This window comes from Poeciliopsis prolifica, unplaced genomic scaffold (assembly GCF_027474105.1).
Source record: "Poeciliopsis prolifica strain line A6 unplaced genomic scaffold, Auburn_PproV2 SCAFFOLD050, whole genome shotgun sequence".
NCBI classification, from domain to species: Eukaryota; Metazoa; Chordata; class Actinopteri; order Cyprinodontiformes; family Poeciliidae; genus Poeciliopsis; species Poeciliopsis prolifica.
In genome coordinates this window covers 227,009-243,321 of record NW_026562425.1, presented here as the reverse complement: position 1 = coordinate 243,321, position 16,313 = coordinate 227,009, and the positions used below count along the sequence as shown (strand labels likewise).

The 16,313-nt window shown below is 37.6% G+C and overlaps 2 protein-coding genes across 3 annotated transcripts; one reads left to right on the top strand and one right to left on the bottom strand.

The window, feature by feature from the left end:
* Nucleotides 1-400: 400 nt before the first annotated feature.
* Nucleotides 401-2,961, top strand: LOC129378048 (zinc finger protein 180-like). Its single transcript, XM_055058300.1, has 4 exons — nt 401-763; nt 939-1,003; nt 1,385-1,478; nt 1,695-2,961. Exons 1-4 carry the CDS (start codon nt 556-558, stop codon nt 2,696-2,698), a joined length of 1,371 nt encoding a protein of 456 aa, XP_054914275.1. The 5' UTR covers nt 401-555; the 3' UTR covers nt 2,699-2,961.
* A 4,646-nt stretch (nt 2,962-7,607) lies between these two features.
* On the bottom strand, nt 7,608-15,995 carry pnp5b (purine nucleoside phosphorylase 5b). 2 transcript variants are annotated; one of them, XM_055058371.1, is made up of 6 exons: nt 15,854-15,995; nt 13,528-13,697; nt 13,335-13,438; nt 12,282-12,457; nt 10,351-10,541; nt 7,608-8,378 (listed from the first exon to the last, which is right to left on the bottom strand). In XM_055058371.1, exons 1-6 carry the CDS (start codon nt 15,871-15,873, stop codon nt 8,149-8,151), a joined length of 891 nt encoding a protein of 296 aa, XP_054914346.1. In that variant the 5' UTR covers nt 15,874-15,995; the 3' UTR covers nt 7,608-8,148. The 2 variants fall into 2 exon arrangements, with proteins under 2 accessions (XP_054914346.1, XP_054914345.1); XM_055058370.1 differs by having other exon boundaries at nt 15,783-15,857.
* Between the last annotated feature and the right edge of the window lie 318 nt (nt 15,996-16,313).

The window sequence follows — 16,313 nt, the reverse complement described above, 5'->3', positions numbered from 1 at the left end:
ATTTATATAAAGAATATATATATATATATATATATATATATATATATATATATATATATATATATATATATATATATATATATATATAATATTTTAAGCTGATTCAAATACAGGTAAATATTGTATTGAGTAGAAAGCAGAATTGTGTCAGGACCCGTACCTTGGCGTTTACTGTTCCACAAACAGTTCCCTGACCCCACATTTTAGAACCGTTTCTCAAAAACAGCTCAGCTATTGCCCTTTTTCTGGACTGTTGTATCAAGAGTAAACTACAGCGTCGTTAAGTCACGTTAACTCACATAACGTGACTTAAAAGTGGTAGAAACGTCCGTTTCCTCGAGCGGTAAATTCGAGTGCGTTTTTACTCGTGCATTTACGGCAGAGCTCTCCACCACACGGAAGAAAGCTCTAAGCTAGCTGCCACAAACACGCAGGGATGTAAAGCTCGTCTTCCACGTCGTCTTATGTTTTGTTTCCAGTGATTTATCAATACATCGTGGAAAAACGGAGTAACTTACACCTTTTCTACCCGCTTCCGACATTAAATCTGCGAACATGGCTTCGTGCGTTCCCTTCCAGACCCAGTTGTCCTCAATCATGGAGGTCCTGGTCAAGGCAGCGGTGGCACAAATCTCCAAGCTGGTGGATGACAAATGTGCCTTCCTGCATCTGGAAATATCCCGCAAACAAAGCGAGAATGAGATGCTGAAGAGGAAGCTGCTGCTGATGGAGAGCAAGAATGCGCAGCTGCAGCGGGGATTCGGTAAGACGCTCAGCTGTTTTGTTTCCTTCAATGCATCAGCAGCATCACTTCATTAACCTGTTAAGATACGTTTTTCTGCAAAATTTCTGCACTCAGTTGAATTTTCTTGAGTTATGTGTGTTTTTGTTCTAAATGTGGCCCAATTCTAGTAATGAAATCACTTATTTTCCTTTAGAAAACTACATGGATCGAGGAACTGAATTAGGAAGAAATGTTTCACATCCCACTAGAGACTTAAAGGTAAGTGTCTCTTTTTCTGTTACTCAAAACTTTAATGTTGTTACTTAGCAAAAATACATTTATACATTTATAAAGGCTGGAATTAATTAAAAGGGCCAAGACTAAAAAAAAACTAAAAAAAAACCCAATGTGAACAACCTGGATTGTTGTAAAGTATTTTAAATTCAGCTCAGTTTATTAAAATCATGTTAAATTAGAGCCCCAATTGGAACATATTATTATATAATAATTCATAAACAATATGATTCAGGCCCAGATGATTAAATAAATAAACATAGACGCAAGCATAAAAAAATCATGATTTAATCTTCTTAAAACTAGTAATTCACAACAACAACAAGAACATATTACAGATGTTAACAGCTTGTTTTGTTGTTGTAGTTTCCTGAGATTCAAGGATCCGGTGTTTCCTTCACAATTAAGGAGGAAAGTCCGGATGAGGCGCTGTGGATCAGTGATTCTGCTGCAGCCATCGGTGAGTACAGCTGGTTTTACAGAGTTACACAATCTGGTTTAAACATTTGTAAATCTGAAAATATATTTGCTATATGTAGCATTTTTTAAAAACTGAAGTTAGCCCAGTTACTTGATTATGCTAAGAAAAGGCACTATGTTCCTGGAAAACATCATTTTAACTTTCTCTTTATTCTCTCTGCAGGCAGAAAGTGCTGACTCATGTCTTGTTTTCCAGGCAATGCCGTCCCGTATCCTGCTCAGGAGAGCCAGCAGGTCATCCATCCAGATGTTACCAGACTCAAGCCTGCAGAGTACAGCGGCCCGTTCAGCTCCGGCCAGCCGCCAGTCGACATCAGCAGCCTCCAGTTCACAGTGAAGACAGAGAAGGAGGAGGACCAGCTGTCCTTTAGACAGGACAGATGCCAGCACCGCGTGGGGAAGCAGACTCCCACCGCTGTCGACTATCCCGTGGACGAGCGGGAAAGTCAGCTTTGGTCATCGATCATCGAAGGGAATGAAATTGACGCCGGGTTTCCTGATTTCTCCAGCGTGGTGGAGGAATATTCCAGCTCTTTCTCTGAGCATTCGGATGCCACGAACATGGCGTCCAACACCAGTAAGTCGCCCGGCGTCCAGGAGCCGTGCAACGGGGTGTACGGCGGCGAGTATCAGAAGGACGCGCAGCTGTCGCATTTCCAGCCCGGAATGCAGGACAAGCAGAAGGAGCAGCTGTTCCTGCAGCGGAGCGGCTCCCACGCCGCCCAGCTGGGCCCGCCGCAGGAGGAACGGCAGAGGGAGGCGGGCGCCGAGGACGGAGCGAACGCCGCCCAGCCGGCTAACGCCTTCACCACCAGCTGCTTCTACACTCACGCCCCCCAGAAACCCGTCGCCCCTGTTTCCCGCGGCTACGCCTGCTCCCAGTGCGGCAAGTCCTTCAGCCGCCTGCACCAGTTCAAGCTGCACCAGCAGAGCCACAGGAGGAAGCGCACGTTCTGGTGCAGCGTGTGCGGAAAGAGCTTCCAGTGCTCGTCGCACCTCAGCATCCACCACCGGACGCACACGGGGGAGAAGCCGTACGGCTGCGGACAGTGCGGGAAGCGGTTCACGCAGCAGAGCAGCCTGCGGGTGCACCAGCGCACACACAGCGGCGAGCGGCCCTACAGCTGCTCGCAGTGCGGGAAGTCCTTCATCATGATGCACCACCTGAAGCGACACAGGATCATCCACACCTACAGCTGAGGCGCCGGCGGCTGCCACAACCAAATGAAAGAAGCCAATGAACCACAGCTTGTTTGTTTGTTTGATTGACTGAGCAAAATCCATCTGGGCTTTCGACAGAGTGTCAGGGCCACACTAAAAAATTATTTTAAAAAAAACACATTTATGAGAATAAATTTATAATATTATGAAAATAAATTTATACAAGAATAAAGTCAAAATAAATCAAGAATAATGTCATAGTATTACAAGACTAAAGGCATAATATTTTGACTTTGTTATATTATTTTGACTTTAATTTTGTACAACTTTATTCTATAATATGACTTCATTCTTGGAATCCTGTCTTTATTCTCAATTTATTCTCAATTATTCTCATAACATGAGTTTATTGTTGTAATGGTGACATTATCATGAGACTTTACACAGATTAAAGTTTCTCGTACAATTTTATTCTCGTAATATTACGACTTTTCTCCTATTATTTTTGATTTAATCCTCAAAATACTTTCACTTTATTATGCCTTCATTCTTTTATTTACTTTTTTACCTCAGTATGGCCCTAATACTCCGTCGTAGGTAATGGATCTGCTTTTTGTTTTATGATGATAAAATGTGACAGTAAGTTGTGTGAGAAATGTCTGAAGCTAGAAATCCCAAAAAAATAAAATAAAAAAAAGATGTGGGTTCCTCAAACAAAACCTTCCACCTTTGACCTTTACAGAGAATCTAGAGCAGGGCTGTCCAAACCTTTTGTCATCGAGTCAGAAGCACAGAGGCCATGGAAATAGAAAAAACATCCATTTTTTTGTTGCTTTGTTTATTGTAGGAAAGGAATGTTATTTATCAGAGAGCCACAACTTAAAAAAAAATCCTGTTTGCTCTATTAAAAGAAAAACATTTAGTTTTCACATTTCTTTTGGGCTCAGTTGAATAAATTTATTGTCAATTATAGGAACAGAATTAGTTTCAACACGTTTGCTACATTTAGCCAAGTTGATAAGTAAAATAAAAACTTCAGAAACTCTTACTTCTGCTTATTGTCAAAGCTTTGATACAAAAACATTAATGCTTTGTGCTGCAGTCAACATTTTTTATTGTAAAGAAATTATATCTGTAATAATTTTACTCTGATTACAGATAAAACCTTTTAGTTCCTGCTATTCAGTTGTGCAGGACCCGGCAAATATTTTGCAGTTGAGGGCCGAATAAAATGGATGCAAGGGCCACAATTGGCCCTCAGGCCACACTTTGGACACCCCTGATCTAGAACGTCAGTTTGCTGCAAAAATAAGATATAAAATATTTAAAGTTTTTTTTGTCTTCTTTCAGGTAAAATTTACACAATTAGACTTTCAATTAACTTGATTAGGGTAAAAGAGTTACAAAGAAATGTTCATAATATTCTGCATTTTTTATTTAGTTCCAATATTCAGTCTTCCTTGGTTGCAATTTGTCAAGCTATTTCTATCAAGATGTGAGAACAAATTTCATCCACATCCCTTTTTTTTAATTCTCCAATTTGACAAAAAAAAATCTATTTCAATTTGAAGTTAAGAAAACCCTCACCATGATGCTGCCTCCACCGTGTTTCACTGTTTGATGGTGTTCTTTTGGTGATGTCTGTGCCAAACCTCTGCTCCATTGGACCATAACTCTCTCCTCCGAAAAGCATAAATACAGTCATACTCAATAAATAGGAATATTATTGAGAAGCTCCTTTATTTCAGTAACTCGACTCAAACCCTTTACAATAATAGAATTTTTGGTTTTAAAGCTTTTATCAATGATGATTTTGCACTTAAAAGTGAATGAAAACCAAACATTTAAGATTAAAATTTGACTTCACACCAATAAAAAACTCATTATTAATACATAATTGAGGGCTAAATAAAAACTATTAAGTGAGTTGTTGCCTGACTTTTCAGCAGAGGTGTGTTGATGCACCTTTACCTGCACAGAGACGGTTTTACTCTGTCGTGTGAACAAACGCCGCATCCTGTTTGTGTTTAAACTGACGCGTTGTTCCGTGTTTTATCCCTGCAACAGCTTTCTGTTCAGACCTCCTGAAGCATTTCTCAGGTTTTCATGCCAGCACACCGACGTCCACAAAATCCCTTCGTGTTTCACATTAAACAGACCTGAAAAACAGACTTGTGTTGACTCTGGTTTAAAGGAAAAACGTGTTGACATTTCAGAAATTTTCAGATCTCTGAGTTTCTGAAGTGACTTTTTAATTGGAGGTGCACTGATTGTAGTTTTCTGGTCCATTACCAGTGTTTAATTTCTTTTTGATTCCCTTTTTTTATTTTAAATAACTGATATTGTCAAGGGTTAAACTGTGACAATGCACCTCAAAATTACAGTCTTATTTTCTAGAGAAACACTGAACAATATCTGTGAAACGATAAAAACTTGTTTTAACTGATCATGAGGGAGAACTTTCAAATATAAACGAAAAACTTGGAGCATTAGCTTTGAAGTTCCAAACTCAGATATTTTCCAATCTAAACATTTTCTGAGATTAAGCTCCAAATTTTTCTTTTTTTGCAGGAATTTACTCCTTTTTTAGTCTTTGTGTGCAATAGCCCTAATATGTTATTGTAGACATAAAAACAGTGGGGAAGCTGATTTTTTGGACTAATATTACAACTTCTTGAAACTTGTAAGGAAAGAACAGCAGAGGGCGCTGTGGCCCATCATTTAAATGTTAGAAATGTTTTAGTTTCTCTGACCAAATCATGTTGATCCACATAACCAGATATTTTCTCTCATTTTATAAACCAAAGATAAAAAAGGTGGGCGTGTGAAAGTAATTTTTTTTTTCTGAAATACTCAGAACAGCTTGTTTGGCTTCAGAGTCACTTAATCTCCTTCTCCTTCTGAACAGGTGTGAATAATAAAACATTTTTTATTTCCAACTTTGATTCCTGCAAGTAGAAAGTTTTTAATCAGCTAATCAAGCTTTCAATCAGCCTCATACTTATGTTGCTTTTTGTTTTGTCCATTTTGAACTAAAGTCCTCTTTCTCGAAGCGTTGGCAACACTCTGCTTGTTCGGTTTCTCAGCTCTGCCGGGAACGATCTGTCCTGCTCAGCACTTCCTTCTTTTGCAGACGTTATCTAAACAAGTTGTAAAATAAATGAAGCAGCTGCCATTGTGATGTGAGCGCAAAGGATTCAAAGGAACGAAGAAACACTGCTGCAAATTTACAACGCAGTGGAAAAAGTATTCACCCCTGCAGATTTCTATTTTCTGCTGTTTTGTCACTCGAGTGTTTCAAATTATGAGGTATATTTTAAAAGCTGTGTAAAACTTTGCAAATTACTGCATATTCCACTGGTAGATTATTTCACTAATACTTTTTCATGAATATAAAAGAATTATTGACTTAAAACAAGGCAAAAAGTTACCTTTGTTTCATTTAAAGTGTTTATAATTTCACAATATTAGCACTAGAAACTGGACCAAAAATACTTTTTGTGTTTTTGAAGTGTTTTCAAAGCTCATCTTAAACTTAAATCTGACCTAGAAGAGATACTTTATGTTTGGAAACTCTCCAGAACTGAACCAGGCCTGCAAACCTTCTCCATAGTGACACAAAGAACTGATTGTTGGTAATTACAACAGCTGTCAAGTACAGTGAAGTTCTGTAATTTCAAAAACATTCTCCACCTCATGCTGCTTGCTGACACTTGTGATTTTGACCCGAAGACATATTTTTATTCAAAGAATTCAACATCAGCACCTGCAGAGAAATGCTGAAGTGAAAAATGTTTTGCAGTGCTGTGCTGTTGGAGATGCATGAGGCTTTTCTGTGAGAAACTATTTTCTTGGAGCAATCAGAGCTAAACTACGGGGAGGTTCCCAGCCTCCCTTTACGGTGAGCAGCTGCAGCCTTGAAGTTCACTAAATTAGTACATTTTGTTCAGACACCTGGAGCTCCTCCTTTCAGCTTGTGGAATTCCCAGGACCTTGTAAGGCCATAATGGAAAATGGAGCGTCATGGAAACTTTCCCCCCCATTTTGTATAAGAAGCAAAGGGGTAAAATCTAAGAAAGATAATCGAAACATCCAGAATTAGACTGAAGTACCCACGAGATGAAGCTGGACTGTACACACTGCAAATAGTTTTGGTTTAGTTTCTAGTAAAAATATCTTAGCACACTTGGAAAAAAACAACTAACTTCCATGTAAGTTTATAACAAGTCATACAGAAACTTGTTTAAGTCAATAATTCCTTCATGTTGCTTTAAAAAGTATTAGTTCTAGTACTAGTGCATTGACAGATCTTTCCCAGTTATGGATGAAATCATCTGAAAGTGGAACTAATACGTTTTATAAAATATTAAGGGATTATTAAGGGATTATTAAGTTAAAATAAGCTCCTTATCTTGCTGAAAAGTTACCTGTAAGTTAGTTTTATCTTATTTCAAAACTAGTTTCTCGTTTTTCTAGAAACTGCATAACATTGGAATTGCATAAAAATGATTTTTGGTACTTTTATAAGAGAACATCTTCACAGTTAATGGAGATATTTTAGATGCCTCAGAAACAAAACATAATATTTCATTGGAGCCGAGTACAATAAATGTTGATGACTGTTGAATTCAAAGAAATTGTTAATCACTATTTTTTTGTTGCATTGGTCACCATATTAATGATATTATGACATTTTTTTGTATGATTCTGTTATTCTTGATAAAAAAAGACATATTCCTCTCTAATACAAGCTTTAAAATATTGAAACACAAACAACGTTTTGTTTTTATGGTTGTAATATTTGATATTATAACATGAAATATCAAATAGGAACCATGTAAATCTGTAACTTAACGTAGGTAGTGACTAAAAACTGCTGCAGAAAGATGCAAAAGTCAATATTTTCAACCTTGCATAAGCGCAAAAAACTGAAATTTGAGGCACAAAATAATTTTGATTCTAGGTAATTTATTAGAAAATTGAAGCCATGATTGTAAAATAAAGTAAAACTGACAAATACTTATTATTATCCACAGTGAAAGGACATTTTAATCACATTTAAATACACTGACGGCCGCCCTGTTAGGGTAGCTTCCCTTCTTAAAATAATTCTCCAAACGACCCGAACCGACACATAAATACATCTCATAAATATCTTAGATCCTTTTACATCTCACTTTTACAGTTGTCAGCATTTTCAGACGTGCAGTGAGTTGGTCTGCTTTGTACCGATACCAGGGAATGTTACAGCTTTGACAATAAATAATTGGAAAATAAAGTTATAAAATGCTAATCTAGTCAGGTGAACACAGTGCAAGGCAGCACAGCAGGAATCTGTGAAAATCTACAATCTATACAACTCAAGTAGAAAGAGGAGTGTGTCAAAGTGGATTTGTTTAAATAGTATTTGACTTATTTTAAAGTAACAGTCGAAGTTTTTTCTATTACCGTTCTCGGGATTTAAAACATTTTACAAATGGTCGTTGGGTTTAGGAGCTGTTCTTGTCTTCGTTCTCGTCGCCGTCGAGCCGGGCCACCATGGTGGACACCAGGACCTCCATCTGCTTGGCCCTCTGCTGGCCCGTCTCCAGAACCTCCTCGTGGTTGGCTTTCTCCCGACTGTCGTAGTCCATCACCGACCGGTTGCTAATCAGCGACATGGCGAAGCAGCGCATCCCGGCGTGGCGCGCGGCGATCACCTCATGGACGGTGCTCATCCCTGCAGAGAAGACAAGGAGATAAATCCAGTTTTATCAGTAGCAGACGTATTGGTATCAGAACGTTGGGAGGTTTGGAAAAGTTTAGGTTTCAAAATCACTAAAACTAAAGTTTTGTTAGTCAATAAAATGTCTCAGAAGTCATTGGGATAAACTAAAATACTGTAATTTAAGTTCAAGAAATTTAATAATAAATACATAATAATGCAAATTCAACTTAGAAATTAGAAATGCAACGATCCACTTTTTCATTTCCGATGCTGATATCTGAGGTTTAGTATCGGCTGGTATGATCCGATACAGAAAAAAATCTCTAAACTGACTTAAAATGTTTCTTTACTTAAATCAAAAATGTAAATAAAATGTGAAATAAAAACCACACGCAACCAAAATCATAAATGAGATGGAAAATATTCATCAGAATGGAAATTATTGAGCTCATTTTAATTTATCATCAAATGGTCAATGTGATTAATTGATCAACTGATTATAGTGACAGGATTATTAATGTGCTGCATTAAGGGGAGCATTAATAATCCTATGCTCTTGGAAGATAGGGTATTGTCCCTCCCCCACCTATTTCTGCTGAGTCAAATGTTTCCTTTCTTTAAAAAAAATAATTATGTGTGACTTTCTATGCCTACTAACCACTGAAGTTTTGCATAGCACTTTACCACAGCACATACTTTATGATTACTGTAATTAGTACTATATTTCACATGTATTCACTAGAAATGTTTGCTCATGATTTTGTATCAGAATAATTATAGTAAATGACATTTTGCACTATTTGCCTGGAGCGGAAACAATTTATATAAATTAAAAACATAATAAAAGAGAGAGAAATTACAAATACTGTGGAAGGAATAATATTTCACTGAAGGCCCAGGCTTTTAGAGTCATGCCTTCATTATAATAGCTATTTTTATCTCCAGTATTTTTGTCTGTATGAATTTTGCTTCTGCATGATCTCATTTCCTGGAACGTTAATTTCTTCCTGCCTTGGTTTGTCCAAACTCTGCTTCCTGTATGAACTCATTTTATCAGAGGAAATACTTTCAGACATTTTATTTAGCTTCACAATGTGGACAAACTGCAGAGAAAGAAAAGACATTTATCCTCCTCTGCAGCAACTATTGGCTTTCTTGAAGAACTGTTTGCTGAGTCAGCAGAAAGATGGGTTTGAATCCTGACCTGAAGTCTTTCTGCATGTTTTCTCCAGGCCAAGAACAACTAATTTATCTCTCCACTTGCTCATGAGTGTGAGTGTGAGCATTTTGGTGTTTTTGGTCAATAAGTTTTGGTCACCCAATGAAAGAAACTTCATTTTTTTGTCTCTTTCTTTGTCAGATTTTGAAGCGACTAAAAGTTTATGATGCAGCAGCATGAAACCTGAAATAACTTCCATCTTCAGATTTTAGTCAGGACTCTATCACTGGCAGGCAAAACAGAAATTCATGCTAAAAAAAGAACATAAGTGTTTACTTTCTCAGCAGCAGCTTTCATAACTGCTTCTATGCTAAGCTGTTAGCATTGTATCCTTCAGCTGAGCTTACAACATAATCAAGTCTGGAATAATTCCCAGGATGCAGCTGGGTAACTGCTCTGTAAAAGGCTCTTTTGAAAGCATTTCTTGCACATTAAATTTAAAACATGACAATAAAGAACGACTTCCTTCCTTATCGGCCGGCTTTATTGCTCCAGGGAGTGTGTGTTTGTGTGTCTTTGGTAATTCTGGAAATGTCAGACTGAATCTGAACACAAACACAGAGGATGTTTGTTGACCTTCTCCTGACCTCTGGGCTCTTTGAGTCACGCAGTCAGAATGGTCTGTTTTTCTTGACCTCCGTGTTTTCTGAGTGTGTTTATGCACACACACATAAACAAAACATCTCTAAAAGGTCCTCACATTTACACAAACATCTGTGAGCAAAGATTTAATCATGCGGTTGAAATGAAATGAATGTTACTTACCAACAGCGTCGCCGCCGAGGCGGTGCAGCATGCGGCACTCGGCGATGGTTTCGAAGGACGGCCCTCCGAGGACGCAGTACACGCCGTCTCGCAGGAAGTTGCTGAAGCCAAGCTCGGCCGCCACGTTGTGCGCCAGCTGCTGCAGCTCGCGGTCGTAGGCGTCGGACATGCAGGGAAAACGGACACCGAACCTGAAGGCGAGAGGAAAACCTTCAGAAAGTAAACCTGGTAGAAAGTAACAGAACGGTGACTCAGTGCTGGAATCTTCCCAGATGCAATAATGTAACTTCTCAATTGACTTTATTCTTGTAATATTATAACTGCCAATGTTCCAGTAAAATAAAACCTACGCCATGATTAGTCCTCTGCAATGTAACTTATTGTTTAGTAAAGAATGCGAAAAATGATTAATGAGAGAACCTGCCATGATGAATAGTTAGCAGCATGCTCTATTACTACAAACAAAAACATGAAATTATGAGCAAAGTCATAATATTATGAGAGTAAACTTGTGTGAGAAATATGTAATACAATTACAACACTTAAGTCATAATAATACAGGAGTAGTCGAAAAAACAAGAATGAAGTTGTAATGATATGAAAATAAAGTCATAAGATTATTAGAAAAAGTCAAAATCACAAGAATCAGATCATAAAATTATGTGAATAAAGCCAAAATAATATGACAGTAAAGTCACAATATTGCACAAGAATAAAGTTGTGATAATTTGAAAATGAAGTTGTAATATTATGACTTTATTCTCACACTATTCTGACTTTACTCTTGTAATTTTAATATACAGCTACAGCTTTCAATAAGACGTCAAATATTTACCACATACATTAAATAAAAGAACATTACTATGTCACTAACACCTAACACAACAAGTTGTAACAGAGAAGTGATTTTGCTTGGTGTTGGTTTGGGGTGAGGCTCACAGTGTCATGTGATATCTGATGTTTTCTTGGCTCGTTATCAAATGTTTATTGTGTTTTCAGCTGGAGGCGGGTTGTGTAGGAACCAAAGAGAAAGGCTATAAACAAGAAACAATCTCATGTCGGAGGGGAAACTGAACCTTTTCTAAAGTGACAATGAAATCCTTACATACTCAAAACATTTCCAGAGTCAATAGGCAGCTACAAACATGTTTCAAATTGCTCCAATCAAAATATAAAATGTTTTGTGCTTCTAGATCTGAATCACAAGGACTTGGTTGATCAAACTGCCACCTTTATGCAAAGGTTTGTCACCAGTAGAGCACGATTAAATACAACAATAGCTTCAAAACGTTAATCAAACACGTGAAAACACAACTTACATCCTTAAGTTTACTCTTTGTTCCTTTTTTCTAAAGTACCCAGAACAGGATGTAGAGAGTTTCAAATGGCAGGAAAGAAAATTATCCAGTGAAATAAAAAATAACATGGCTATAAACCAGGCCCGGGACTTTAATCCGTTAATCCCAATTAATTTATTTAGTAGGTTTAAATAGTCAAATATTATAATTTGATTCAACACATTTTTGTTTACATAGAAAATAGCCTAAAATAGCATCTCAGTGCTAAACATGTTGCTAACCTCACTGTCCACCGTCCATATTTCTAAAAAATATTTGTTCAAAGAAAGATCAAGAGTTTCTAAAAAAATAAAAGCTGAATGTGTTTAGCAGCACTTTGCACCAACCTGATGGTGAATAACTTAAGTAACAAATTAAAAACAATCAATATATTTGATGCTGACTTCAAATGTCTATAAATTTAATTATTTAGCAGCAACATGGGTTTTTGTAAGTGAAAATGTTGCTTATGTAGTTGACTACATGATTTCCAATTGAAATAACTAATTAATTAGACACCCTGTAATCGACTTGATTAAAAACTTAAATCCCACTGTGATTCTGAAGTTTCAGTTTGGGTTCTTCTGCAGGTACCTGTCGTCGTTGGGCCCACAAAGCGGGTTGACTCCAGCAAAGCCGGGCAAGTTGATGTGATCCTTGATGATCATGACGTCTCCCACTTTGTAGTCCTGGTTGAGGCCTCCAGCGGCGTTGGTCATGATCATCGTCTTGACACCCATCAGCTTAAAGACGCGCATGGGCAGTGTAATCTGGATTACATTTAAACAGATTATTAATGACTCTTAAAAGTGTCATTACTAAATATTACCAGAACAGAGTGAAAAATCTGAGATTAGTAGCGACCACCTCAACATTAAGAGTTAATTTTTTTGTAAAATTTGTTGGTCTTGTTGTCGTGGGAATGACATTTCTACCAAATAAATGCATCTATATCAGGGATTTTAGATTAGGGCTGCAACTATAAATTAGTAATTGAATAATCTCTCAATTATTCTGGCAATTAATCGCAAGATATAAAGCTCAAAAATGTGATTTCACATAACTTTTTTTTTCTTTTTACAGAATTTGAGCCAAGTGACACATGAGAAGTTTTTGGATCAAACAGAACCTGTTTTTTAAGTGTATATTTTTTAACAGTTTTGCTTAGTCATGGCTCTGTATATGTCGTTCATTCAGCAAATGGCCTTTCATTACGTCTATATATTCCAGTTAACAATTAATCAATTCAATGTTACTTTTCAGCTGTTTTAGCACTAAAACTGACTTGCAGCAAACATGCCTCTGAATTAGTGATGCAAGTTATTGATTAATAAGTTCATCTAAAAGTAATTGAGCTTGTTGATTGACTAATGATTTATTAGTAAGCGGCCATTTTCTTAAAAACCAGTTTTCCCTTAAATGAAGAGGAAACTTTATTTAAGAAGTAAACTTGTGGGTTGACAGTCTTTCCATAACATAATGAGCAAAAGTTTTTATAATATTTTGGATTAAAAAAAGAATATTGTGAACATAAAGTGAATTTTGCATCCCACGATCAATTGGAACTCATTTTAATCCAATGAATCATTTATCCTAAGTAGATTAATGGATCTTTCGCCAAAGCAACATGTTTGTATTTTTGCTCACCTTCTGGATTGGGTAGCCCTCATAAAGGTGGAACCTGCCCTGCATGCAAACACACGGCTTCCCTTTTAGTGTCCCAAACACCAGCTGGCCAGCGTGACCGCGCACTGCAACACACACGCGTGACGTTAGACGTTTTTTTAACATGCAAGTGTTAATAGGTGTTTTGTTTTCCTCCTCCTTTTGCTGCTCGTACCTGTGCTGTGGGGGAAGTTGGGAATGTCGCAGTACTTGAAGACCTGCGGATCCTTGAGCATGTCGCCCAGCGCGCTCAGGCCCGACCCACACACGATTCCCACAGTGGGTCGCACCTGGGTGTGTTCCAGCAGCCAGTCAGCTGTGGCTCTGCACTCCTCATAGCTTCCACTGAGAAAGGAAGCAGAACAACGCAGATTATAACGATAAGCAGGATCAGCGTGTGACATTTGTAACGAGAGCTTTTTAATTCCCAACAGTGAAACAGTGAGTTCATTAATGCTCCACTTACACTACAGACAGCAAGTCAAAATAAGGGAATGAATGAGTCAGAGGACACTGCACAGTCACTGGCTTCAGATGAATACCTTCCCTGCGCTTTGGAAATATTTACAAGAACGCAATCAAACAGACAGTAGTAGGGATAGGTCATATCCTGTCTGGCTTGTATTATTGCATAAGAACTGAGTAGACCTGACAGTAGCACAAAATAACACTTTACATTTCACAGGGACACCCACTGTGACTAAAACCATGACTATTTCCATAGTATTTCATGATCAATTTGATTTTTCCTAACAGGTGATCAAGTCTGCAGTAAAGACAAAATGTCAAAAGGTCCCCAAATATGACAGCAACTACAAACTGAGTCATTTTTAGTGTTTAACACACGTTAAAGCCCTAATTTAAAAATCAAAAGAAACCATTTAATCTGCTTCTTAACCAACGGGGATATTACACAATAAATCTTCTAGCCAAAGATTTTAATTTGTGATCGCCATAATTAAAATGAAATAAAAAATGTATATATTTCAATCAACTTGTTTTATGAAACATAACAAAAAATGAGGTATAAAACTGTAACTCAGGTTAAATCCAGCTGCAATATGGCCAGAAGAGTGACCTGGGAAAGACAGTGAGAGGAGCTAAAATCAGACAAAAATGGTGTCAAATGTTTGTGCAGCAAAAATTTTCGTTTGTGCTGCTTTTGCTTTGAAGATATTAATGAAAGGTTAAAGGTTCATATCTTTAGAATAATAGTGGCACAAACAAAAAATTTTTTGCTACACAAACCAGCACAAATGTTTGACACCAATTTTGTCTGATTTGAAGAAGGTGGTGGTGGGGGGCAAACTTCACTCAGGTACTTTAGTACTATTTTGTTTTTTTCACCAAACATTAAACAACAGCAAAAGGAGAAGACGAATAGAGTTAAAGTATTTAAATTAATAACATTTTCTGTAATTAAAATAAAATAAAATAAATTAGGACAAAACTGCTGAAACTGACCTAAATACATTTTTTTATTGCTGTGAAAACAATAAATGTCTTTCAGCTTTCTTCAGTCGAGTCTGAAATAAAGTGGTTGCCTTCTGTCAATGAACAAAAAATATGAAAGCTTTTTGAAGTTTTGGATCTAAAATGACTCACACATTCCTTTCCTACAAAGAAAACTGTCTATTTTCATTGTCTAATTATAATATTTCATGGTTTGTTTATTATTGAGTAGGAACAACATTCTGAAAAATAAAAGTTAGGCCACCTGCTCCTAAGTTGATGATTTTGGTCCACCTCTGTCCTAAATCTTTCAAAATTTTGGTAATTTAAAGATGCCAACTTCCAAATATTTGTAGTCAGCTTTAAGGCCACTTTTGAAACTTAGGTAAAAACATCTACTTTACATTTATTTTCTTTATATGTTGCACCTGAACACAATCATCTAACCACCTAAACAACAACAACATGCTGCTCTTAATACCAGCTGTGACTGTAAGCTGATTGATTAGACATTAAAAAGTAATAATCAGATCTACACAGGTTATTGTTTCCTGGCCCCTCGGGGTTTTTTGCTCTGCCTCCTCCATCTCTTTGGTGAATGATGGAGGCTGTGAAACCCAAATGACTCACAGTGGCGGCTCTGCCAGGTGTGAGTGGTTCACGGACCCCTTTGTGCCACATGTGGCCGGATCTGCCGCACACTGAGGGCGGGAAAAGCAGCGAACACAGAAGCCGGTAATGAGTCGGCGGGTTATAGCTGACGTATACCGGCAGAAAGATGGCCAACCGCAGCCGCTTCACGTGTTTTAACGGTTCAGAACCGAACGATTCCGAGTTTTACCGATTCAGAAGTTACGTCTTCCGTTACTTCGCTGATGTATTTAAACCACCATAAGATTAAAAAAGCACCAGAGGAAAGAGTTGGGTCACTTTCTAAGATGATTAAACTTAACTACCGGTTTATAACTGAGCGCTTACATCTCGATTAGCTTGTTGAAACTGTTAATCGGAACCATGTAGGCTGGTAAAATAATGGCTTCTTCGCTCACCCAAATGTACTCTCAGACATGATGACGGATGATGATGAGTTCAGCAGATTGTTCCGTGTTTCGTTGTCTTCCAGCCTGGTTCTGGTTTCCTGATGGTGGAACCGGGTATTAAATGCCTACACCGGCTCCGGTCTCTCCCACCCTCTACGTCACATCCAGCATAAGAAAAGAGAAGGAATGACGAAGTGTCGCTGTCCGCCATATTGTGGGTGGCAAGTTCACCCGTAGAATTAGCACAGGCATGGTTGAGAAACCAGCTCAGTTTAGTTCATATTTCACAACACAACATCACAAATGTTAAATGTCAAAATATTTAAATTAATAAAAGTTTTACTCTGGTAAATAAGTAAATGCTAACGTATGTTATTTTTAAAAATTAAATTAGGACAATACTGTTTGCAAAAAGTCAATTCAATCCAACCATACATTCAACTGATCCTAGTTATCAAACATTACAGTC